This window comes from Heterobasidion irregulare (genome assembly GCF_000320585.1).
Source record: "Heterobasidion irregulare TC 32-1 unplaced genomic scaffold scaffold_09, whole genome shotgun sequence".
NCBI lineage: Eukaryota > Fungi > Basidiomycota > Agaricomycetes > Russulales > Bondarzewiaceae > Heterobasidion > Heterobasidion irregulare.
This window is the reverse complement of record NW_009258205.1, coordinates 1972908-1996461: the sequence shown is the minus strand read 5'-3', so window position 1 is coordinate 1996461 and position 23554 is coordinate 1972908. Positions and strand designations below refer to the sequence as shown.

The following is a 23554-nucleotide window of genomic DNA, read 5'->3' as shown; positions in this document are numbered from 1 at the left end:
GGTTAGGGTTTTGCATTTCTTTTTTTGGCTCTTTCGTAACTTGTCACAACCACACACATGGACAGCTCTCCACCGCCCCCTCCGCCTGCCGAATCTACTCCTCCCCCTCCCCCTCCTATAGGCCCGTCGGGATCACCCACAGAATTTCTGAAAGGCGTCGTCGGCAAACGCGTCGTTGTACGCCTCACTTCTGGTGTCGATTATCGCGGTACGCACTTCCTGTTCTTTCACGATCTCGTACCAATCGCCATCCAGGAGTCCTCTCATGCCTTGACGGTTATATGAACATCGCCCTTGAGCAGACGGAGGAGCACGTCAATGGAGTAGTTACCAACCGCTACGGTGACGCATTCATTCGAGGCAACAATGGTGAGTGTTAATCTTGTGGCGTTCATGCGTTGCTAAATTAGGTCCCTGAAGTGCTATACATATCGGCTGCCGAGCCACTATGACAACCTCATATCCCCTGCTGTTTGATACCCTTGCGATCAGCTGCTCTGTTCTTCATTTGTTCCATCCACACGTCTCGATCATGTACTATCAACGGGCTCCAAGTTACTCTTGCCTTTACATGACCCCAAACTGGTACATCATTCTCTTCTTCCACAGTTGTAGTACCACTAATCAAGACTGCATGACGCCCGCTCCTTTACACGAGGAATCAGTCCATTGCAATCAATTGCAGAGCATCAGAATAAAATTAGGCCCACTCGATGACTTGCCGTGCGATCAGATCTGGCACTAGGATGTCGCTGAGATGTCTCGTGAGCTAATAGCCGTCGCAGTCGAATATTTTTTGCTGGTCGCGAATCGTCAAGTGGAGTGTCCTGGCCTCATGTGTATGCTTCAGTATAAACCAATTCACCGACGATGGGCATAGCACCAAGCATAGACCGCATGGGTTTGACCAGACCTAGGTACCCCAAATTTCAAGAAGCTTAGCTCAAGTCGGGACGCCGTTCAGGTATGAACATATCTACAGTAGCCTGGAGTTGGATCTCCTTGAATCCACTAGGCCGATAGCGAGTCCTCGCTTGGCACACTGAGATAGGCCCGACAGGACGTACTCCTATGGGCCAAAAGTCCACGGTCGACTTGGTGAATAAAAGGAAGTGCATTGGCGTGAAGCTCGAGAGAAATAATGACAGTTGACTCGTATTTTTTCCTACACAGCTGAGTTGATTTGTACATACGGAGAGCTCACCATGCATACGCATGATCCACCAAGTAGACTTGCCAGTTCTGGTGGTGGAAAGAAAGAATTACGATTTCGTATGCGTGACCATTGGCGTTGGTGCGTCACATCTTGTTGGACGAATCAGATCACGGCGATCATTGAGTCATCGCCATACTCCGACTTGCAAGAGGTCAGTCAGATCCTGTTAGATCATTTCTCGATTCGATTTTTCTAAACAGGCTTGGTAATGCCGCTATGGCAATCGTTCCCTCTTAGGACTGTGGGCCTCATCCCTCCATCCCTAGGGCTGAAGGACTTGTCTATATCTCGCTAAATCATCAAGGCATCTGTCGTGGGTGCGTTTTCTCCGGGCTTACAGCAATGCACCATCTTCTGATTGCGTGAACATTATGTTTTCGCTATGCCATATCGGTATAACCTCGGGAATCGCTTCTGTGAAAACGTAGTAAGAGCCTCATCTTTCCTTAGTACAGGGCTGATCAGTGTTGTTCGTTGGCAGTCGCCCCCCATTTCACGCATTTGACCGGCGGCGAGGTTGATGCGTCTTTATTTTAATACGCTTTCAACTCCATGTAATCTGCGATGTCTCGGTATCCCGATATTTCCCCTCGCCAACCTCGATTTTTTGAGATCTCGTATAGGTTCCAAGATGCGTTGATCTCCCTGTGCCGAGAGGGCTCGACGATCTTCGAATGGGGCAAAGGGCGAACTTACTCATCGATTTTCATTGCCGTATCCTAGATCCAGTCATGAAATTTGAGGCACGTGCTGAGGTGAGTAGACGGCATGCAATAGATCCCACTTGTCCCTCCCGGGAATTGACTGCACGACTGATCAATCACTATTCTGCTTGGGTTTAGTCGTGACTAACAATCAGATTTCAAGATCTAACTGATAGCGGCTGGTCCCGTCGGTATTCCCTTCAAAATCTCTCCATCCTACGACGTTCGTTCTTTTTGTTTCTCTCGCGATCGCTTGCCCACCAGATCCGGCCGACACCTCTTTTCTTCTTTTCTTTCGGTTAGTGCCGGCGCGTTTCACGCATCTCGCCACCCCTTCCACGAGAGAGTCTGCCGATAATTCCGCCGAGCCAACTGCAGCTTACTCGAGGTCCCGACGACTGGTAATGGTGATCGTCTCCGCAGTCGTCCCCTGGTATGATGGTTCGGTTCTCCTTTTTCCTTACAAGAATCATCCCAATTACGTCCCACCCTGAAAGACTCCCAGAATCTATATGGGTCTATGTATCCCTCCTCGTCCACCGAATTCTTGGGTAGCTTGCGCAATGGTCGGCAAGTTCCCTATCTCGTTTCGGGACACCGCTGTTCTCACTGCGCCTCCCTTTGTGTCTTCGCACACATGCACCGGTACCAGATAGCTAATTCTGCGGTGACGGGGCATGGGCGCTCTCAAACGCATGCCAACATGGGCTAAGTGTTTTGCCTTGCTTTTGCGGCCTCTTCCGTGGTGGAGATCCAATAACAGGATTCCTACTTCGATCGTGCTTGATGCATTGATGAGGCACTCACGATCGAAATTGAAACAGCGAGATGCTGTCGTACGCCCGCCGCACCGCTCAAACATCGTTTGTACGAGTCTACAATATCTCACCAATGCATCTGTCCTTCCAGAGGCAATCTGACTTTCAGCCGACTTCAAGTAAGTTGAGCCCTAGATCGAGAGAGACTGAGTGTGATTCTTTTTGATTAATTCATTTTGCCACAATCTCACGGGACGCATCAGCTCGTGTTCGATAATATACAGTGACTATAATACAATGTAAAGTGCTCAAAGACGAGGTTTGATAGAGTCCCTGATGGAAGCAGGATCCAGAACACTCTGAGGATAAGGCAGCGTCAGAGACCTTACATGCTCAGAGCCACCGTCGACGACGATGATCTGTCCGTTTATAAAGCTAGCTGCATCGCTGAACAGAAATACTGCTGCATTAGCACAGTCTTTGACGTCTCCCATGCGACCTGTGGGCACCATCGACGCCGCGTGAGCTTCTTGAGATCCCGACCCTTTGGCAGAAAGGCGATCCATGCCCTCCGTGCCACCGATAGGACCAGGGGCAATGACATTGGAACGGATTCCATGAGGGCCTTCTTCGACAGCAAGTACAGCAGACGTTGCATCTACTGCCGCCTTTGCTGCGGACACGTGGACCTGGTAGGGTGTAGCTGGAGTCGAATATCAATTACATGGCAGAATATCGGCGTTTGAATGGACACGGACCGCGGTAATGGAGAGTGGCGCTGACATGAATGTAAGAGCCCTTGGATGACCTCACGTGAGGCAAGGTAGCCTTGATTGTGTGATACGTTCCGAGCTATACGGTCGCAATTCATTGGGATGTGTATCAAGGTCAAGACTATCACGAATCTTACTGTGTCGATCTCTATCACAGTCCTGAAGGCGTTCTCAGATAAACCTGAGATAGGCGCGAGAAAGTTCCCGGCTGCGCCTACATTTTGATTCATACAACATGTCAGAATGGTTGGAGCGGTGTTCGGAGGCTAGACTGCACTTACCGCAAATAACATAATCAATTCTTCCGAACCTTTCGATCGTCTTCCTGACAGCTTCTTGCAGCTGCTTTGGTTGTCTAACGTCGGCTTGAGCTGGAAGGCATGCTCTACCAGTAGCGTCGGACAACTCCTTCGAGGCTTGAGTGAGGCGTTCCAGGCTACATTGGCAGTCAGTCATATCTCAGCCGTCAAGTGAGCACGAACACGTACTTTCTGCCAACTATGGTCGCACTTGCACCGTGACGCATCTGATAAATTCCGGAATAACTAAGAAAAACTTTCAATAATGATGCAAGCTAGAACCGCACCACAGCCTCCGTCATTGCGCGACAGATGCCTGAACCTCCTCCAGTGCAGAACAGCACCTTGCCATCGAAGATATTCTGCTTGAAGACCTGAGTAGAGTCGGTCACGGGGTGAAAGGGTGCCATTGTTTTAGGTCGAGTGGGTTGGAACTTGGAAGTAATGGTCGTTTGAGAGGAATTCATAGTCGATCCTCGACGTGGGGTATCCGGCGTCGGCGCGATCACTTCCCGAGCACGGGGATCGCGTCAGCACGTGATACTTTCTCCTTGACACATTTCATTTCTGTTCGTTTTTCGTTCATGCATCTGAGGCTCCTGTAGGCTTTTGCAGGCCCCTAAGCTTTCTCACACTTGAAGCTTGAATCTTCAGGACGCCGCAGCGATAGACGCTATGTCGTGATGACCTGCTAGTCTCTCAACATCATGGAGCTGTCGTGTTCGACGGCGGTGTGTTGCTTTCACCAGAAAGCTCAAGGTCACTCACAGTACTCACGGGTATTGGCCTGTTCCGTACTGATGCCGCAGAAGATAAGTACGCACTTCAAGTCTGACGTAAATCGCAAGGTTTTCTGATTCGCTGCCGCATGTACGGGTGCTATGTATATGATAGCTTCCACAATGTCCGATCGAGCCAAAGGAGATTCATGATACGTTTAATTTCCAGCTCGTTGTTCTGCGTTTCTATGTCATAAACTCTTCGTTCGAGACGCTATCGGTCCTACTGAGGCGTGAGATGACTGACCACGTCGAAACTGACTGCAAGCTGCACGCCGAGAACCCCGTGCAAACAGCCGACCATCTTTAATCCCTAAAGGACATGGCTCCCCGAGTCCGAGCACTCCGATGGGGCAAACTTATTCCTGGCCAGCAATCAATCTGACAGGCGATCTCCGCGCCCAGTTTCCCAGCAGAATCAGAACTCTCACACAACGCCAACGGCCAAATAGACACGCGACCTTCGAGGAAATATATTTTAGTGTGGCTTATACTGTGACTCGCATATCCTCGATTTCGTCGGGGCTCAACTCCATTGGGAGTTCCGTCCCCCTAACGCAGATTTAGCTGTTGGCCTAGATAGGTAAGTTGCGAGGCAAATGTTTCTCGTGATGCCTATAACCCCGTGTCAACCTAAACTCTTTTGAGGCTCATACCGTGTTCTAGTCGTTCACGAACGTTTTCCAACTGGGTGTGCGCCTGTGTGCGCACTGTTCCCTCAATGTGTCCGGTTGAACACTCACACGTAATGCGCTCACCGTCGTGGTGAAATCTCCTGACCGCCTAGCTCACTTCTCTTACCTCAGAACGCGACGCCTGCTCCAAAACCTTGTTACTCTCTCTCGTTCTTACCCCGTGCCCTGACCTGACACTCACGCAGAACGTCTCTGCGCTCCTCCAATGGACTTTCTTGCTTCACGCCCCTGTCCTGGCTTGGGTGACTCATCCTCCCTCACCCTCCTGCGCCCATTCAGTCTAAAAGTGTGTTCCACGAAGGCGAGCAGAGCAAATATCTGATTTGCAAATGCCAGCTTTTTCCGCAAACCCCGAAGTTTGTTCAACCTGCGTGCGCGAGCGCTGAACATAGGTGGCACCATCTTCCCTCGAGAGTCCAGGCTTGGGAGCCGCCTGCGCACACACCGAGGTACGGGCTCACGTGAAGAACACGATACGTCGCGGGACCCGGCTGTGCTTCCTTTCGTTTTTCTTCTGTTTCTCTCATCGCACCGCTGCGTGCTTGAGCATCAGGACCAGCTTCGCGCTGCTTGCCATGTGGCCCGGAGCCCTGCATCTATTCTCACAGGGGGGCGAAGTCGAAGCCCCGCAGAGCCCCGCACGCCCTGATGCGGTGGCGCACGCACGTCCTCACCTTCATGTCACGGGTCCCGCCCCGCCCGACTTCCGACTTCCGACGGGTCTTCTGTCGATGGAAATCTGCACGGAACACTGCACGAAGGGCGGTGTGGGTGACAGTGTGCCCCTGGGTTCGCAGTCGCGCCCACGGCGTGTGCTCATCGCTCATCGCCCAGGCGCCCTAGCCTGTCTGTCAGGCGTTGCTGGCGACGCCACGTCTCGAAACCCACCAAGGTTTGGCTTGGCGCCGCAGACGTCAGCGTCGGCGCGGTGGGCGCAACGGTCGCGGAATCGGAGCGATGTCGACTTCTCGAGGCCCAAACTATCTTACCAGGCGTGCCCTTCGACTCTCAGGCGGTCGGAGTCGGAGTCTATGTGCTTTTCGTCGGGCGAGGAGGCTCGCATGGAGAATGCACAGGCCTGCGAAAGCAATCCACTGCCCGCTGTGAGCGAGACGTCGTGTACCCTGCACCGTGGCCGAAATAGATCTGCGTACCTTACCATGGGTTCGCGAGTGAAGATCGATTTCCAATTCTGTTCGCCCGTGTTGACACCGATAGAACACCGAACTCGGATGCCAAGCCAGGCGTCCGCAGAAGTTGCTCAGCCGAAAAACTCATTCTTCGTCGATGGCCAGAGGGAAGAAAAAAATAGCAAATCGGCTCGTAGGGCACTGGGAGTATGTATACGGCGCGGGTACTGTACGGATGGCATGGCTATAGCGGAGGACAGAAATACAACAGTCGACGGGGCCCGGGTCGAGCAAGACAGACAAACTGGGATGATGATAGCTGGACAACGAAACGGTGACATGAGACTGGACGACACGAGAGCAACGAATTATGTAGGAACGTAAGATACTTTGACTTCTTCGATACACAAGGTCACTGCAAGATAAGGGAATCAAGACGGAACAATAAAGACAGGCCAGTATACCCGTAAAAAATATATGCACAGAAAATAACGTCCGCGCAGGCGGATGCATGGACTTTGAGGCTGGGCTGTCAGTGCCCATCCACCTTGTTGCGGTCCCAGTAGCTCACCTGAGAGCTCGTGGAGTAAGGGCCTGGAGGATGTGCGGAGGCTGCCATGGCGTGCATATTCTGGGACAGCGAACTGGCTGACAGGGTGCCTGCAGCAGAGATGGAGCGAGAGATAGCGGAGGAACGCGCGGAGAGCTGAGCATCTGGGTCATGGGCGCCGTGCTGGTAGGGCGAGGTGGCTGAATGGGGAACGGATGACTGCAGCTGCAGAAAGCTCGTCGGCTGATCGTATCCGGCGCTTCTGGCTCCGAACGACCCGCCCTGGAAGTGGCTGGACGAGCCGAAGTAGGTCTCCGGGCTGCTCGAGTGCGTCGAAGCCGAGGACGGTGTCGAGCTCTGATATGTACCCGGGGAGTGTGGCTGGGTGGTGTAGTAGCTGGAAGACGAGAGCGCGTGGACGGGAAAATGCGAAGACTGCGACGACAGGTGGGAAGAAGCGCTCGAGTTGCTTGGGGAAGGCTGCGAGTGGGTGCTGGACCATGCGCGCTGTGAGGGCGGAGAGTATAAGTCACTTTGGGGTGCGGTCAGCGTGGACAAAGGTCGATCACGAATGCTAGCGGTATTCAGCGGCGGGACAGAAGGCCAGCCCGATCCGGCGTTGCGGGATTGAGCACCTCTAGCCATCCCCATCGCACTCGTCCAATATGCGGCATGTCCACTGATCGTCTCCGAAGGGAAAACATTTGACGACTGCGGATGTGCCGGCTGCTGGAGATGCGAGTTGGACGAATACGTGTGATTGAGTTCCGACAGATGCGGTTGGGGCGAGAGCGAGGACAAAGAAGACCCGGGTTCAGAGCGTCCTTGGGCCGGAGAGACGTGATGAACTCGGGGGTTCTGCTGAATAAACTGACTAGCCGTATAGTCGGGGGAAGAATAGGAATAAGGAGCGGACGTCGAATGGGAGGCCGGAAGAATCGAGTCCTCGTACACCAACGATGTGCCAGCGGATTGGTGGCTGCTGCTGCGGGAATGCACTATGATCTCACGCGTAGACGCGTGGACAGCTCCGTCGTCTTCGACGGATGATGCATAGTCGAAGCCGTGCGTCGCGCCGACATCGTCGAGGTGATCAGCTGACGAGCCAGAGTCGAGCAGCGTGTTCAGCGTGGCATCCAACTTGCGCTTCTTACGGGAATTGTTCGGCCGTCTCCTGTAGACATAGTCGGGGTACTTCGAATTGAAGTTGTCCTTGAGGTGCTTCGCCTGGTCAAGATAGTACTGCTTGTCGGACTAAGGGCAGCGACAAAGAGCGGTGAACGGTTATGAGCGCCCGAGGTGGGAAAGGTGAAGTGACTGACGAGGTCCATTGAAGTCCACTCTCTGCTCAGAATTTTGCTAATTTCTCCAGTGCGCATCATTTGATTTGCGGCGGAGACCTGGGGCCTCCTCCTGCGTGCAAATATCATGAACGCATTCATGGGCCGTTTGGGGGTGCCGTCCGCATTGAGGGTCTGTGCGGTTAACTGGACATCCTCTGGGAACGAGGCAAACGCAGTCAGTAAGCGGTCACAGAGAATGCATGTGGGCAGACCTGGAGAGTCTGCGCTTAATTTTTGGGTTTGTGGAGAGTGAGGGACGGAGGAGCTGTCGTCTGAGCCAGAGAGAGAGCTGTCACGGTCGAGCCGTCTCGGCGCGTCATCTAGGTCTGAGTTGTTGGGGCCGGCAGTTGCCGAGGTACGGTGAGGGTGATGGGCGAGAATGTGGTCTGAACGACTCATGACGGGACAGGTTGGGTGTGGAGGGGGGGGACAGCGAGAGGGCGTAGAGGGGGGCGGGAGAGGAGGAGGAGGAGGAGGAGGGGGAGAGCAGAGGAGGGAGAGAGGAGGAGGACGGTTGCGTCGTGATCGGTTCGGGGGCGGGTGTCAGTTAGATCGCAGACCAGATGGACGGGAGGCTATAAAGGGTCGTGCGTGAGGACAAGGTACTGATAGCGGGTCGAAGGGCGACACGGGTGCTGATGTGCGCGACTTGTTTGGCGTGTGGTGGTCTGCGCGGCGAACGGGTTCGCGTGTTTCTGGAGCCAAGCTGCTGCCTCGATACGTGCGTGCGCGGGCGCACAGACGTTGCGCGGGTTGCAGCAGCGGGCATTATAGGGGCTCGCGGTGGGCAGCGGCCAAGGCACGCGCTGAACCGAGCCAGTTGCAGAAACAGACTGGGCCCACTGTCACCGGTCCAGTGACAGCCTGCTCCTTCCTCGACCGTTACAGTCACCCCTTTCTCCGGCATATTTTTCGTTTCCCCCCTCCTTGCCTTGCCTTTTACGACCGCCCCGGCCGTCCTCAGCTCCCAACACGGTCTAGCGGCCCCCAGCGCTTCCCCTCGGGTCCCCTTGATCTCCCAACCCTGCCCTCGGTCCCTCGTCCGCATCCCCCGGGAGCCCTCTGCGTCCTTCGCCCCCTCCGCCTGCCGCTCTTCGCCCTTCCACCACCGCGCTCGCGGAGTCGTCCTTGCAGCCGCTCTCCACGTTCTCGCCGTCCAGATCTCATCTCAGTCCGAGACGGAACGTGTCGCGGAGATCGCGGGACCCGGAATCTGAATCTGTCAACTAGAGCCCAAGTCGTCTGTCGTCCGCCACCGGGTCGCTCTGCGGCCTTGCTTCATACAGCATCTCGGCATCCTCCGCCTCCCCCAGTTTCGCGCTCTTTTCTCCCTAAAAACACCGAAAACCGTCCGCTGCAAACTCTCTCCCCTGCACGTGAATCCGTCGCGTCGTCGCGTCGATCCTCGCCTCCCGTCGAGTCTTGACTCTGCGTTCCTTTGGAAATGTAGACTCATTCTTTCATTTCACAGCCCCGGCCTGCTGTAACCACATCAGACAGGCGGTTATCTATTTTTGGGAGCCAGATTTCGATTTTTCTAGGTTTCGCCAGCCTCAGATTCTGCATCTGATGAAGTTTCCCGCCTGCACATTCCTGATTGGTGCATCAGCACCACCGCCCGTCGTCGCCTTCCCTCGTCGCCATGCTCCACCAAATAAATCAGGGCCGGTCCTCGTCCTCGATCGATGGATGAAACTTCCGTTGGACGAAATCTTGACATCTCCCCACAGTATTACAGTAGTGCCCTAGTCCCCCAGTGCGCCAGCAAATCGAGCGCTCAATCCAGTCTCAGCGCGGCGTCTCCGTTTGGTTCTTATCTGCGACTGGCTGGAGCCTCTTAGGAACCTACCTCCCGCTTGGGTGCTCTACTCTCAGCCAACCAGCGTGCATCTCCCCAATAAAGCCATATTCGTGGCGAACGGATCTCGCAAGCGAGCCGTGTGCCCTCGCCGCGCAGCCGACTGCGGCAACGCTGTGTCCCCCCTCAAGTAGGTTAGGCCTACGATGCCCACCGTCGTCGAACCTCTCGCCCTAGCACCTCGCTTCATTGCCTAATCTCCACTCTATCCGCGATGCGTCCGCGTAGTACGTGTGACTTCATACAACATGCATTTCGTCCAAAAGCGCCCAAAGCGCTATCTGCAGCATAATTCCATATGTCCATTATGAAACTCATCTGTGATCGGAAGAGAGCCCTCGAGCGTCGGCCGGGTTCTCTTCTGTTCTTCTGAATGACGCACTGTCCAGAAAGTGATGTAATGGCTAGGAGCAACAGACTCGAGGCTTCCAGCCGTTCTGCGCGTGGAGGTTGGGGCGAACTCGAGCAGGACATGCCGTAAATATGCATGACACCGCAGACCTGTCCGCTAAGCTCACGTCGGACCCGCCGTATCGGCGATTTTCAGCGACGCCAACAACTCATCAGGCCGTGGCACACGCGTTGCCGTCATCAGGCTTTACGGCGCTCACACTTGTGATTGGCGATGCCGTGCGCGGCGAGTCCTGTTATCCGGCGTCCATCGTGATCTACGCGTTGGGACAGGCGCGCTCTAGGCTGCAGGGCCGAGAAGAGGATGCTGGAAGAAATGTAAATCCTGTCAATCGCTAGCGTAGATGGCTTCCACCCAGACCGTCGATGACATCGAGTCGACTGTGCATCAGTCGTCTTTTCGAAGAGAATCGAACAAGATACCTGGAGACGAGAGAAGCTGATCTGTTGCGAGACATGGCGGCATGTCAAGAAGCCGAAAGAGATGCGCACGCATGGTCGAGATGGGCAGACGGTTTCACCTATGAAAAGCGCACGGGCTTCACAAAGAAAGCAGATCGACATCAATGGCCGCTGATTAACGCTAAAAACAGGTTGATAAGAGTGATCATCATCATACGTGGTGGTGATGATGATAATGATGGTGATGACGATGTCTACACCGTGGTTGAAGTTCCTACCCAAACGCGAACGGGTTGCGGTGGTGGTTCGAAAAGATGGCAAGAGGCGTGGGGGGACGTGCTTGAACGCTACGCCGTATCGAGTGTTCTGATGCAACGCCAAGCCACTTCTTGCTTCGGCGAACGCACAGCCATCACACAAAAAAAGAACAGACATTATTGGAGCCTGACCTGAACCATAATGTCGCGAATTGGTTCGAACGTGGGGTCCGTCTCGTCCCCAACAGCTGGAAATACATTTAGAGTGCGTTCACACCCTCTTCGAAGGTCAGAGCAGCGAGCAGGTGGGATAGACGCGAACGCGTTGCTCGCTTTGGTAATTGAGTAAGATCGTAAGAAGAAGGGGGCGAAGCGGGGGCAATAGCTGCATCTTTGGTGCACGCCCACGCGTTGGAGCGGACGGTTCTACGAGAGAAAATCAGCTACGATGGAACTTACGGTGAAAATCAGCGGCGGACTTGTGTTGGCAAGCCGCCGCACTGCGAGCGCCATGCCGGTACCGCCGACGCGGCTTTCGCGGGTATGTGGCGGTGGCCTGGTCTAGATTCCCTGATGCGCCCGGTGCGAACAGAGCGTGATCCAACGTAAAGGCTAAAGCGTTCGGCAGTGCGCGTAGGAACGAAGAAGGCAACGGCGGGCTGGGGGGCCTAAGAAGCATGCATCATGGGCGCTGCAGGCTACCAGACTGGCGAAGGCGCAAGCAGGTAGATCTACCCACAGCGAAGAAAGCTCCAGCCCAGGCGACGTGCTGCGCACGTGTTGGTCTCACAGTCCTGGATGGCCGAAGAGAGGAAGGGTATGACCGTGGGCTTGTGAGAACGTCGCGACGCATTGGGGAAGTTGAACTGCAAGTTGATGAGCAGGTGGGGTGCAAGTTGGAGAGTCAACCTGCATGCTGGCGATATCGGGCTCTTTACCAATCGCATCCGCGAGTGCACGAGTAGCTCTGGCTGTCCAAGTAGGACCCGAATGTCCGTTGCCCCTTTCCAGCGCATCCGCTGTCTGTCAGTTCGAAGGGGTTCGTGACTCATATGGCCGCAGCCACAGTGACGCGATGGCCACTTATAAGCTTACATAATACGTTGACCGCGTGACCGCGACGCGCGCCCGCTGCCTGCTGCCTTTGTTTAGCACCAGCTGCGCCTACACCATCGAGCGGTAACAGTGCGCCCCTTCATTTCTTCGTAAAACATCACCTTTGGACGCATTGAAACGTGAGCTCAGATCCAGCGAGCGAACAGCGATAGATGCCTCTTCTTGAGGGCGTCACATTCCATGTCCCTCCCTCTGTGTCAGCCGAGCGCCAGCTTCATGTCTCTACGCTTCTTCAAGCCAATGGCGCCTCTCTCGCTCCTCTGACGGAAGCCGACTACGTCGTCACCAATGCTTTTGACTTTGAAGGCTGGCAGAGTGTCCCTGACAACGCCAAAGTGGTTACTGTGCGTACGCTGCTTCTGACCGGGCTTGCACAGAGACCTGACCGAACGCTAGGAGACATGGCTCGAGAGAACCATGATATTAGGAAAGATACAACCGTGAGTCGTGTCGTGTCCGATGATGTGCGCTTATGTACGCTCCATTTAGGGCGCAATACTATTCTCCGGACCCAGCGATGCTATTCTCGGGCGTAGTGGCGTGCGCAACTGATGTGTGTCTTCCGCTTTCTCGCATTCTTGTCACTCAGGCCGACCCGCAGCGATCATCTGTCAGCTGTCTCCACCAGACACCGAGGTGCTCTCCGCTGGTATCACCGCGCTGGGTGGTCAGTGGCGGCCAGGCCTCACGCGCGAGGTGACCCACCTCTTTGCCGTCGCACCTGGCTCCGAAAAGTACGAAACCGCGATGCATTACCAGAAGGACACATGTGTCAAGGTGCTTGCGCCCCACTGGTTCGATGACAGCGTCAGATTTGGCACGCGCGGTTTGGCGACGAAGCCATACGAGTGGCCTGAGCCCATGATCCTCCAACCCGGACCCCGTATCGACGGAGTGGGGGCCTCGAGTCAGGGAGATCTCAAAGCCAGGATCTCCGGTGACAAAAAGATGCTGTACAGGACGGCCTTGATGTCGCCGGGACAAGAGCATCGTCTGGGGAACGTGGACAAAGGGAATGTTTGGCAGGGCAGACGCATCCTTCTCTGTTCTGACCTAGGTCTCTCTCAAGGGCGAAGGGTGGCCATGGAAGCTAGTATCACTCGAGCGGGCGGGGTCATCATAAACAGCGACGCAACCAATGAAAACATCAAGGTTGATGAGGCGGACGTACTCATTGCGAGGTATAGGTGGGGACATGCTTATGTCAAGGTGCGTTCTATTCCCAGCCAACAAGCTCACGGCGTGACATCTGAAACGCCCCACCAGGCTGTGAGAGCGAACAAGTTCATTGGAACGCTCGCTTGGATATTTCACGTCCAGGCTGCGGGAGTCGTGTCTGCGCCGACGGCTCAACTGTTGCACTATCCTATCCCCAAGAAACCTGTTGAAGGGTTTTCTTCACACGTGCGTACGTCTGCTCTCTGCGAGAATGCAGTTATATTCATGCCGGCATACTCTGCAGGAGATCACGGTCACGAACTACACCGGAGAGTCGCGTGAATATCTCAAGAAATTGATCACGACCATGGGTGCCACGTTCACTCCCAGCATGTCGGGACGCAACACTGTACTCATCGCAGCATTGTAAATCTCCCTGTCCTCCCACCCTTGTAGGGACGCTAACGATGTGCCTTCATTCAGCATTGCCGGTAATAAAACTACCAAGGCCGGAAACTGGTCCATTCCGGTTGTAAACCATCTCTGGCTCGAAGATTGCTTTGTTCAATGGAAGAATATTACGGTCGGCAAGGAGAAGTACGTTAACTTCACGCCGGGGATCAACTTCACTGAGATGCTGGGCGAACGCGGTATTGGACGGTCGGTAGTTCTGGACGGTCTGTTGGAGGTGGAAGAAGAGATGAATGCGGCCAGACAAGCCTCCTCTGAAGGCGCAGAGACAAACCCACCCCCACCTCCTTCTAATATCAGTGCTCGGGAAGTCGAGGAAGCAGTGAGGGCGGTGGATGGCATGGACGTCGAGGACGAGCCCATCAGCAAAAAGGCGAAGACAATAAGACCCGAGCCTGATGATATGGAAGTAGACGAACCCCCAGCAGCGGGGAATAGTCGCCAGCCCCGTCCTCGCACGCTCTCGAATGCTAGTGAGCTCCGACGCAGCACACGCAGAAAAAGCATCAGCAGTGTAGCGGCCCCAGTTACCCCACGACCAGAACAGCCGCCTTCCTCGAGGCCCGAGGCCCCCGCTGAGCCCAAGAACCTCCCTGAGCCCGGCAAAACCGCACGGAAGCCTCCCGTATCTGCGCGCGCTCATAGCGCTCATAAGGGCAAGGACCGAGACCGAGACCCAAGGTCAGACGACGATGCCCCTGTGGCTCGCCCAAAGGATGCGCCCAATAAGACCAAACTCCGCCGGGAACCTATTCCTCCCCGAGGGTCTGACGACGAACTCGAGGTCATCGAAGATACGACAGTGTTGTTGAAGGACGGCGAGTCGTCCAAGCTGCCCACCAGCACGCCACCAACCCCCAAATCCTCACAAAACAAGACGCCGCGACGACGACTGTCTGTCCTCTTGCCCCCAATAGGTACAGGCGATGCGCTCTTTTCAGGATCCCGACACCGCATAGGCAAAGAACCGAGCTCGTCGAGGCCTAAATTACCACGTCCAGACCTGGGCTTGACATCAGAAAAGGAGGCCGCAGGCCCGTCGACGCGGAAGCGGCCTAAGCCCCGAATATCAGCAGCTGATCTCAGTCTCATCCAGAACTCGCCAGCGACGAGCCGGGCGATCGGGCGGCGGGCGGCGGCGGACAAGGCTACGCACAAGTTGAGAGAGGAGATCATGCCCGACGTCAGGAATTTCGAGAAGGAGATGAAGAGGGGGCACGTTCGTGCGATAGGCGAAAGCGATGGGGGGGTCGCGCGGGATGCCAAAGGCAAGGCGAAGGAAGTGACTGAGGAGGACGAACAGAAGGCAAAGGGCAAGGGGCTCGAAGACGTGGCGGAGAGGGTCATCGCTAAGAAGCGGATGAAGTCTAGGCAGGAGGCGGAAGAATCTGCGGACGATGGAGAACGGGGTCGTAAAAAGCGGAGAGTCAGCACGTCGAATGCTAAGGGCAAGAACAGGGCCGGGGATGATGATGATGAAAGTCAGAGTCGCGTGACCCGGGAGGGGAGGCAGGCCGTCCGATCAAGCAAGAAGGCTCCGGCACACACCCACGAGCCTTCGGACGAAGAACGACCAGCTCGAAAGACGCAGACGGCCAGTTCGTCGGCGAGGAAAGGGAAGGACAGGGCCGCCCTCGAATCAAACGAAGACGACGAAGACGAAGACGACGAAGACGAAGACGACGCAAGCGCTCCGTCCAAAAGCAAAGGGAAACACAAGGCAGCCCAGAGTGAGCATGTGCCCAAAGATGCCGCGCGTAGCGTCAGCCGGCAAGATTCTATGCAAGTCTACGTCCATCGTCAGAATCTGTCGTCGTGCTCATCCAAAGAATATTCGCAGCTCTGAACCACCCGACAAATCCGATGTCAGAGTGTTAGTGACGCAGCTGTCGCTCGGAGAGGAAGTGACGAAGGTCCGTCCAGAGCTTCAACTTGACTTTGGTCGGGCTCACCCGTGAAACTGCAGGCGTTGACCAAATTGGGCGCTAAAATGGTCTCGAAGCCTTCGGAATGTACGTATCTCGTGGTCAAAAATTTGGGCCGGACGGAAAAGTTCCTGTGTGCGATGGCTGTTGCGCCATGCGTCGTGACAGAGAAATGGGCTCTCGCGTCGGCGGCGGCAAAACAACTCTTACGTGAGCGTTCACCTCGTAGGCAAACGCGCATAACCCTAAGCCCACTGTATCGCAGCGCCCGATAGGTACTTCCTCGTTGATTCTCAAAACGAGGCGAAATACAACTTCAAGCTCTCCCAGGCTCTGCGCCGGGCAAAAGAGAACAAAGGGAAGTTGTTTGCGGGGATGGTATTCTACGTGACCCCAAAAGTGAACGTCGACAAGAAATTATTGAAGAACGTCGTCGCTGCCCATGGTGGTCAGGTACGTCATGTCTTGCATCTCGAAGAAACACCGTCTGATTGATCATCAGATTCGCATCCAACCGCCTACCGCTCGTATAATCGGCGGCAAGGGCAAAAACTTTGCCATCTCATGTCTAGAGGATATATCCATTTGGAGACCTATCGCTCTGGCCGGGCATACGGTTTATTCTCAAGAAGTGCTTTTGACCGGGGCGCTAACACAGCAGCTACTCTGGAACGACCCCCAGTATCATGTCAACAAGTAGCGGACGCAATCTGTACTACATGTGTGTCAGTCCGCACTAGGCCATATATTCTTCAGCGCTTACTTACTCCGTCGTCCAGATATCGTGTTATGTATTTTGGTTTATCCTTTTGTGTTGACTAGCGACTACATTGTCATGTTCATCAGCAACAAAGTGGTCCGCCATCCAGCAGATTGATTGCGCAGTCTTAACCCTCTTGCTTGGTGCCCGATACTACCAGAACTGAGCGAACCATACTGACCAGGCCATCTCATATATCATCATCGGTACGTCGGTGTCCCAGCTGAGCTGATTCGATGGCACACAGCGATCCGCAAGAATGTTGCCGATCATCATTAATCAAGTCTTTTCCTTGTGATACACTCAGGGTAAAACCATTCTTGCCCGCCAAGTATAACAGTTTCTCGGGGTTCACGGAGAACCGATGGCATACTCCGCGATCGTGACGACGGCGTACTTTTTGACCTGGTCACCGGCGGTTATTTGAACTGCCTTGCGTGAATTTGACTGCCCTTGGCCCGAGCGAGCGATGAACCAGGGTGATCTCGGTCGAAGGCGCGGGTAGCAGGTGTCGCCTGCCAGCCAGTCAGCCGCACAGCGACGCGCGCTGCTTTGGACTTTGAGGGGCAATTGATCAGTGCAGGGTCAGTTCAAGCACCGCAATGGATCGTTGTCAGGCAGATAACTCGCAGGTCAGTGCCCTTTCCCAACGTATCTCATCATAGCTTTCTGTGGGATAACACGGTCGCACCGTTGAGGATTCAGACAGGTACGCGGCTGATCCTCCTCTTTGCCGTGGCAGCGACGCATCCTCCACGGTCAATCAGTCTGACCCCACCGAGGACGTTTGAGCGGTGGACACACTGATAGGTCAGACACATTGTGGCCATGCACGCCCGAAATAGCTCACGCTGCACACACGCGACGGGAGAACACTGATATATAAGACAAGAAAGAAAGCTGATGCAGAGATGGAAAGATCGACAGCAAAGGACAGCGGGACACAATCACGACGTCGCTCGATCGTCCGGATCGAACGCGATGGCGACCACCAAACAAAGACGTGCACAGACGCCGCAGTCGCCCGAAGAAGAACGCACGCACGCACGCACGCACGCACGCACGATCGCACGAGCGCACGCGCCTGTACGCGCCCGGGGCCTGTTGGCGGTGCTGATGCTGATCGGGATCCCCCAACAGATCGCGTCAGCGCCGCCATCAACACCAGCGCGCGCTCACGCGGCGCGCCGCGGGGCCGGCACCGGCGCTCCATCCGCGTCAGGCCTCACACGCGACGGCGGCGGCCGGGCGAAATTCCGCGCGCACCGCACGCGCTTGGGCGTGATCAGCTCCTGGGCAGCGAGATCGCCTGCGCCTGGCCCTGCGCGAGCACGCGGGCCTGAGCCTGCGCCTGCGTCTGGCGCTTCGACACGGCCTCCATCTTTGTGCGCTGCTTGCGCACATCGTCGTCCTTGAGCTTGACGGAGCCCGCGAGCTCGACGAGCGTGTCCGGCGACGAGGACAGGAGGACGGCCGGCGGGTGGAGGAGGAGCGCGAGCACGGCGGCCTCGGACTTGGCGTCGAGCAGCGCGCGGCGGCAGCAGGTCACGAGCGCGAGGCCGATCCGGAAGAGGAAGGCGACGCCTGTGGAGCGAGAACGTGAGCCCGGACGATGCCGCGGCGAGACGCGCGCGAGTGCCTACCTTCGCAAAGAAAGATGTCCCAGGTTCGCAGGAAATAGTCCGGTGGGAGGCTCTCTGCGAACAGTGACGAGAACCTGCATCGAAAGAAGTCAGCAACGGGCGGACGGACTGACACGGCAGGGCGCGTGACGTACCACGGACGGCAAATGCGGATCGCTGGAATGGCCATGTCGACGAAGAGCTTCTTCGCGACGGACGGGTCCGCCGCCTCGACCGCCTTTTGGAACAAGAACGCGTCCACGTCCATCTGCGTCGCGTTGGACGAGAAATACGGCCGGAGGTGGGTATCCATCAGCGAGATGAAGATCCAGAACGCGTCCTCCTCCGGCGACTGCTGCAGCAGCTGCCCCGCGATGATGGCGATCCCTGCGCACGAGCGGCAGCGCGGTCAGTATCGATCCGCATTCACAATTGCACCGCACGCACCTCGATCGTACTGCACGTCCGGCACCATGGTCAGGTACGCCTGCAGCAGGGACACGAGCGGCCCGTCGGGCTCCGCCAGCGCGCCCTGGCCCTCGAAGCACTCGCGCGCATCCCGCTCGATCTCCTCCAGGCGTGCGACGCGCGCGCGGCGACCGAGCTGCGCGTACAGCCCATCGAGGCGGCGCGCCTTGCTGTCCGCGAGATGTGACCACACCTGGTAGCGCACCGACGCGGGCACGCCCTCCGCGAGCAGCTTGCGAATCTTCTTGCTCTTGCGCGCCTGCGCGGGCGGCGTCGACGCGATCGCCGCGAGCCACTTGAGCTCGCGCGCGCGGTGCGCCTCGACCTCGCCGCTCTTCGCCGCCGCCGCCGTCTTGGAGAGCGACTCGGCGGGGCTGCTCGCGGGCGAGCGCGAGCCGGGCGAGACGGACGACGCCGCGGGGCTGTCCGTGCGGAGGAACGCGCTCGGGTCGCTCTTGCCGTGGAAATGGGCGTTGCTGTTGGCGCTGTTGCTGTTGCTGTTGCTGCTGGTGCCGCCGGGCGCGACGTCGCCCGCGAGCGAGCCGCGGCCGTAGACAGACGATTCTTCGCTCACGCGCGCAGACGATGTCGAGGGCATGCTCGGGCGCACGAGCTCAAAGTCCATATCCTCGACCTGCACGGTCTCGCCCGCGTCACCCAGCACGCTCCCTGCGTCCTCGCGCGCGCCGAGCGCCGCCATGCTCGATTTCGCGCGCAGCGCCGACAGCGAGAGCTTCGAGCGCAGCGACGTGTTGCGCGCGAGCGGCGGCGGCGACGCCATGAGCGAGCGCACGTCGCTCGCGGTCGAGTACACGGTGTCGGCGCTGCGCTGGCGGTGCACCGAGTGCGCGGACACGGACCCGGCGCCGTCCACGGTCCTGAACGTCGACGCGACGGACTCGCGGTCGCCGTGCGCAGCGGACATCGTCGGCGACTGCGGCGAGCTCGCGGACGAGACCGCGTCGCTCGGCTTGCGCCGCGGCTTGGGCGACGCGGTGCGCTCTGCGAGCGCTTGGCGGAGGCTTGCGGCCATGGGCGGCGGGCTGGCCATCGCGAGCCGCAGGTTCGTCATGCTCTGCGACACGCTCAGGCGGCGCGCGGTGCTTGGGACGGCGGTGGTCGGCGGTACCGGTGCCGGTGCCGGTGGTAGCACGGGCGACGATGGGTCCGCGGGCGAGGGCAAGGACGCAGCCGCTGCGGGCGCTGCGGGCGCGGTGGCGGAGAGCGAGAGCGGCGACGGCGTGTGCTGGCGCTGCGCCAGCCTGGGATTATGCGACACAGGCTCCTCGCGGCTGTACAAGACGACACACTCAGAATCAGCACGCAATACATCACGGCGACGACGCGGGACCACCGACCTGCGCGACGCGCCCTCCGCGCCCGACCCCGACCCCGACTCCGACCCCACCACCGGACCCAGCGCGCTATCGAACCCGGAGAACGAGCGCGAGCGCGGCCGCGCCGTGCCCGCCTGCGGATAAAAATTCGCCCTCGGAATCACATTCCCCTGGCCCTGCCCCTGCTGCTGCTGCTGCTCGCCCACCATAACCCCCGTCGGCGCCTCCGGCCCCGCCCCAACCGTCGCCGTGCGCCTCACCATCCTCGCCGGCACGTTATTCGGCGGCTCGAGCCCAAACACAATCGGCACCGGCCCAACCGACGCCGCGAGCTCGCGCTCCGTCGCGCCGTAGATCGTCGCGACGCGGCCCCCGAGGCGCGCGGCCGCCGCCATGCGCAGCACGTGCACGACCGACGCGGCTGCGCCGGGGTGCGCGGGCGGCGGGGGCGCCTTGCGCCCGTACATCGGTCCGAGGGAGAGCGGGCCTGGGGGAGGCTTGGGCGCGTTTGGGTGCGGGAGGAAGAGGCTCGTGCGGGAGGAGCCGAAGGGGCGCTCGGGGGCGTTGGGGTCTGCGTGTTGGGGAGGCGGGCGCGGGCGGAGCTGCGGTTGCGGCTGCTGTTGCGGGTGGGGTTGCTGCTGTTGGGGTTGCTGAGGATGCGGCTGTGACTGCGGATGCGGGTATGAAGGAGCGTATGCGTTTGGTATAGGAGCGGCATGCGCATATATCGACTGCTGCTGGAACCCAAGCGGAGGCGGCGCAAAAACGGCCGGAATAGCGGGCGCAGGCATAGCATTAAACACCGCAGCCATCGGGCTCGCCTGCGGGATCGACGCCGGCGCCGACACGGGCGCGGGGCCGGGGCCGAGGTTGGGGTGCACGGTCTGGTGCGGCGGCGGGGACACGGGCGTGTACGGCGGCGGCGGCGGGGCGGGGTTGACGACGATGAGCGGGGAGTGATGCGCGCCGCCGCGGTTCTTCTCGTTCGGGTACGGCGGGGACATGGGCGCGGACGCGGACGCGGGCGGGGCGCCGTCCGCAGCGGGCGTCGCGGGGCGCGAGGGGCCGGCTTGCGGCGGCTGCGCGCTATCGTCGTTATTGTCGTGGTGGTGGTGCGCGAACTCGGGCTCGCCGACGGCGTCGAGCGACGCGCGCCCGTGGCGCGGCGCGTCAAATCCTAGGCTCTGCACGCTCGCCTCGTCGTCCTCACCATCCGCATCCGCATCCGCATCCCCATAGTCTCCATCCGCATCCCCATAGTCCTCCCCACCGTCCTCATCAACGCTCGAAGCGCGCCCAAACACAGCAGACGCCAGCTCCGGCTCGGGCGACGCGCCGTACGCGCTCGACGCGGCCTCCGACGCGGTGCGCAGCGCGGGCGAGGCGAGCGGGGACGCGAAGGTCGTGTGCAGGAGCGGCGTCTCGCCGAGCTCGGACGCCGAGATCGCGTGCGCGCGCGGGTCGTCGCCCGGCCCTGCACCCGCGTCCGGCCCCGCGCCCGTGCCGGCGAGGAGCAGCGCTGGGGGCACGCGGCGCGGCTGGTCTGCTGCTGCTGCTGCTACCGCTGTGGATGCGGATGTGGATGGTGCTGCGGATGCGAGTGTGGATGGTGGCGGGAGCGGGAGGGACTGCTGCGAGTAGCGCGAGTCCTCGGACCTCCGCCCCGCCTCGTGCCTGCGCCACTCCCACTCCTGCGCGCTCGGCACCGGCACCGGCACCGGCGGCGCGTCTCCCACAGGAGCCCCGGAGCCCGCGTGCGCGGCGTAGGCGGAGAGCTTGGACATGCGGGAGAGCTTCGAGGCGACGGACATGCGCGAGTAGCGGTAGTTGTCGTATATGTCTGCCGCGCCCTCCCAGTCTTCGCCCGTGTAGTCGAATTCGGAGCCCGAGTGCGAGTGGAAGGAGGCGCGCGGGGGGAGCGGGGGCGGGGGCGAGGGCGGGGGGGAGCGCGGGGGGGAGGGTTGTGATGGTGCATGCGAGAGGGAGGTGGCGGTGGCGGGGGAGGCGTAAGAGGATTGGGGAGGGACGAACGTGCGATCGAGCGGCGGTCCTTCAGCCGTCGCAGACTCCATCGAACTCCCACTCTCCGACATCATCGTCCTCGACCGTCGCCCGTCCCCGTCCCCACTCTCATCGTCATCGCCCTCGTCCTCCCCGTCCCCGCTGATGAAATCCTGCAGCAGCGACAGCCCAATCCCCGACACGCCATCCGACAGCGCAGCAGACACGCGCGACGCGCGCGCGCTCGCCGCGTCGTCGCCATCGCCGTCGCCGTCGCCGTCTGCGAACGCGCGCGCGCGCAGCGCAGACACGAGCGAGGACTCGGTGGGCGCGGGGGACGCGGACATCCCGCGCTCGTCGGTCGAGTACGCGGACTCGGTGGTAGACATGCGCGGCGCGACGGCGGGGTACTTCGCGTGTGCGGTGGCGCCGGGGGCGTGCGCGGGGAAGAAGGAGGGCGTGCGCGGGGACGAGTCGTCCTGCGCGGAGGAGCCCGAGGAGAAGCTCATGTAGGGTGCGCCGAGTGCGTCGGGGAGGTGCTGCGGGAGGGCGTGGATCGAGAGGTCGGAGGAGGCGGATGTGGAGTGCTGGATCGGCGGTGCGGCGGGGGAGGCGAGGGAGAGGGAGGAGGCGAAGGAGAGGCTGCTGGTGCGCAGGGGGTGCGGGGAGGCGCCGGGGGAGCGCGGGCTGGAGCTCGGTTCGCCGTCGTCGTCGTCGTCGTCGTCGTCGTCTGCGGTGGCGGCGGCGGTGGTGATGGCGGTGATGGAGCGAGCGGCGAGGGAAGGGGCGGGGCTCTGTGTTGCGAGGGCGCGCGGGGAGAGGGAGGCGCGGGAGGAGGTGCGTTTTGCCATGACGGGTGTTTTGAGGCGGGCGTGGAAGCGGACGTAGGACCCCTCGAAGCGGCCGACGACGCCCTCGCAGTAGCCCTGTGATGGGGCGGCGGGCGGTGCTCAGCGCCACGCGACGCAGGAGGGGAGGGAGAGGAAGGGCTCACGAGATAGGTGTCCTTGTGGTCTGCGAGCTGCATGAGGACGGTGATCTCGTCGTCCTGGGGGGGGCGTGAGCACTGAGCGGACGGGGCATGGCGAGGGGCGAGGGGCGGGGAGGGTGCGTACCTTGAGGAACATGAGGTCCTCTGGGTGTTTTGCGACGCAGTCTTGGAGGGCGGTGCACTTTCCGATGCCGCCCTTTGCTGCGAAGCGGGTCCAGCGAGAGAGCTCGCTGGCGTCCATGGTGAGGGCGGGTGCGGGTGCGGGGGCAGTGACAGAGGAGGAGAGAGAGGGAGCGTGGTGGTGGTGGTGGTGGTGGTGGTGGTGGTGGTGTGTGTGGTTGTAGTTGGCGGCGACGGCGTGTGTGGTTGTGGTTGGCGGCGACGGTCAGAGACGAGGGCCAGGAACGAGGAACGGATGGGCAGGTGGGAACGGAGGCACGCAGAGGCGAGCGACGTGCAGCACACAGTCCCAGTCGAAGCACGGCCGGCTCACAACCCGCTCGACGCTCGCCCGTGCCCCGCTCTCCCAC

The 23554-nt window shown here is 59.0% G+C and overlaps 8 protein-coding genes across 8 annotated transcripts; 4 read left to right on the top strand and 4 right to left on the bottom strand.

The window, feature by feature from the left end:
* Nucleotides 1-132: 132 nt before the first annotated feature.
* HETIRDRAFT_18741 (uncharacterized protein) lies at nucleotides 133-443 on the top strand (the record flags this gene model as incomplete). Its single annotated transcript, XM_009551330.1, has 3 exons — nucleotides 133-208; nucleotides 256-369; nucleotides 421-443. Coding segments are annotated over 3 exons (213 nt in total), but the record flags the coding sequence as incomplete, so codon positions are not given.
* A 2543-nt stretch (nucleotides 444-2986) lies between these two features.
* HETIRDRAFT_127365 (uncharacterized protein) lies at nucleotides 2987-4160 on the bottom strand (the record flags this gene model as incomplete). The annotated part of the gene is made up of 6 exons (XM_009552110.1): nucleotides 2987-3381; nucleotides 3437-3530; nucleotides 3589-3665; nucleotides 3733-3887; nucleotides 3940-3977; nucleotides 4038-4160. The coding sequence occupies 6 exons, from the start codon at nucleotides 4158-4160 to the stop codon at nucleotides 2987-2989; spliced, it is 882 nt and encodes a 293-aa protein (XP_009550405.1).
* A 1639-nt stretch (nucleotides 4161-5799) lies between these two features.
* On the top strand, nucleotides 5800-6738 carry HETIRDRAFT_109030 (uncharacterized protein; the record flags this gene model as incomplete). Its single annotated transcript, XM_009552109.1, has 1 exon — nucleotides 5800-6738. The coding sequence occupies one exon, from the start codon at nucleotides 5800-5802 to the stop codon at nucleotides 6736-6738; it is 939 nt and encodes a 312-aa protein (XP_009550404.1).
* A 1118-nt stretch (nucleotides 6739-7856) lies between these two features.
* HETIRDRAFT_411410 (uncharacterized protein) lies at nucleotides 7857-8702 on the bottom strand (the record flags this gene model as incomplete). The annotated part of the gene is made up of 3 exons (XM_009552108.1): nucleotides 8460-8702; nucleotides 8227-8402; nucleotides 7857-8158 (listed from the first exon to the last, which is right to left on the bottom strand). Coding segments are annotated over exons 1-3 (611 nt in total), but the record flags the coding sequence as incomplete, so codon positions are not given.
* Nucleotides 8703-8885: 183 nt separating this feature from the next.
* On the top strand, nucleotides 8886-9464 carry HETIRDRAFT_454373 (uncharacterized protein; the record flags this gene model as incomplete). Its single annotated transcript, XM_009552107.1, has 2 exons — nucleotides 8886-9030; nucleotides 9136-9464. 2 exons carry the CDS (start codon nucleotides 8886-8888, stop codon nucleotides 9462-9464), a joined length of 474 nt encoding a protein of 157 aa, XP_009550402.1.
* Nucleotides 9465-11435: 1971 nt separating this feature from the next.
* On the bottom strand, nucleotides 11436-12191 carry HETIRDRAFT_454372 (uncharacterized protein; the record flags this gene model as incomplete). Its single annotated transcript, XM_009552106.1, has 3 exons — nucleotides 11436-11601; nucleotides 11655-11843; nucleotides 11953-12191. 3 exons carry the CDS (start codon nucleotides 12189-12191, stop codon nucleotides 11436-11438), a joined length of 594 nt encoding a protein of 197 aa, XP_009550401.1.
* A 252-nt stretch (nucleotides 12192-12443) lies between these two features.
* HETIRDRAFT_165604 (uncharacterized protein) lies at nucleotides 12444-16545 on the top strand (the record flags this gene model as incomplete). The annotated part of the gene is made up of 11 exons (XM_009552105.1): nucleotides 12444-12635; nucleotides 12688-12731; nucleotides 12781-12844; nucleotides 12907-13500; nucleotides 13558-13695; nucleotides 13754-13875; nucleotides 13933-15706; nucleotides 15750-15833; nucleotides 15887-16055; nucleotides 16111-16298; nucleotides 16348-16545. The coding sequence occupies 11 exons, from the start codon at nucleotides 12444-12446 to the stop codon at nucleotides 16543-16545; spliced, it is 3567 nt and encodes a 1188-aa protein (XP_009550400.1).
* Nucleotides 16546-17468: 923 nt separating this feature from the next.
* On the bottom strand, nucleotides 17469-23265 carry HETIRDRAFT_446188 (uncharacterized protein; the record flags this gene model as incomplete). Its single annotated transcript, XM_009552104.1, has 7 exons — nucleotides 17469-18189; nucleotides 18249-18322; nucleotides 18383-18614; nucleotides 18675-19987; nucleotides 20054-22959; nucleotides 23028-23081; nucleotides 23149-23265. The coding sequence occupies 7 exons, from the start codon at nucleotides 23263-23265 to the stop codon at nucleotides 17891-17893; spliced, it is 4995 nt and encodes a 1664-aa protein (XP_009550399.1). The 3' UTR covers nucleotides 17469-17890.
* Nucleotides 23266-23554: the final 289 nt, after the last annotated feature.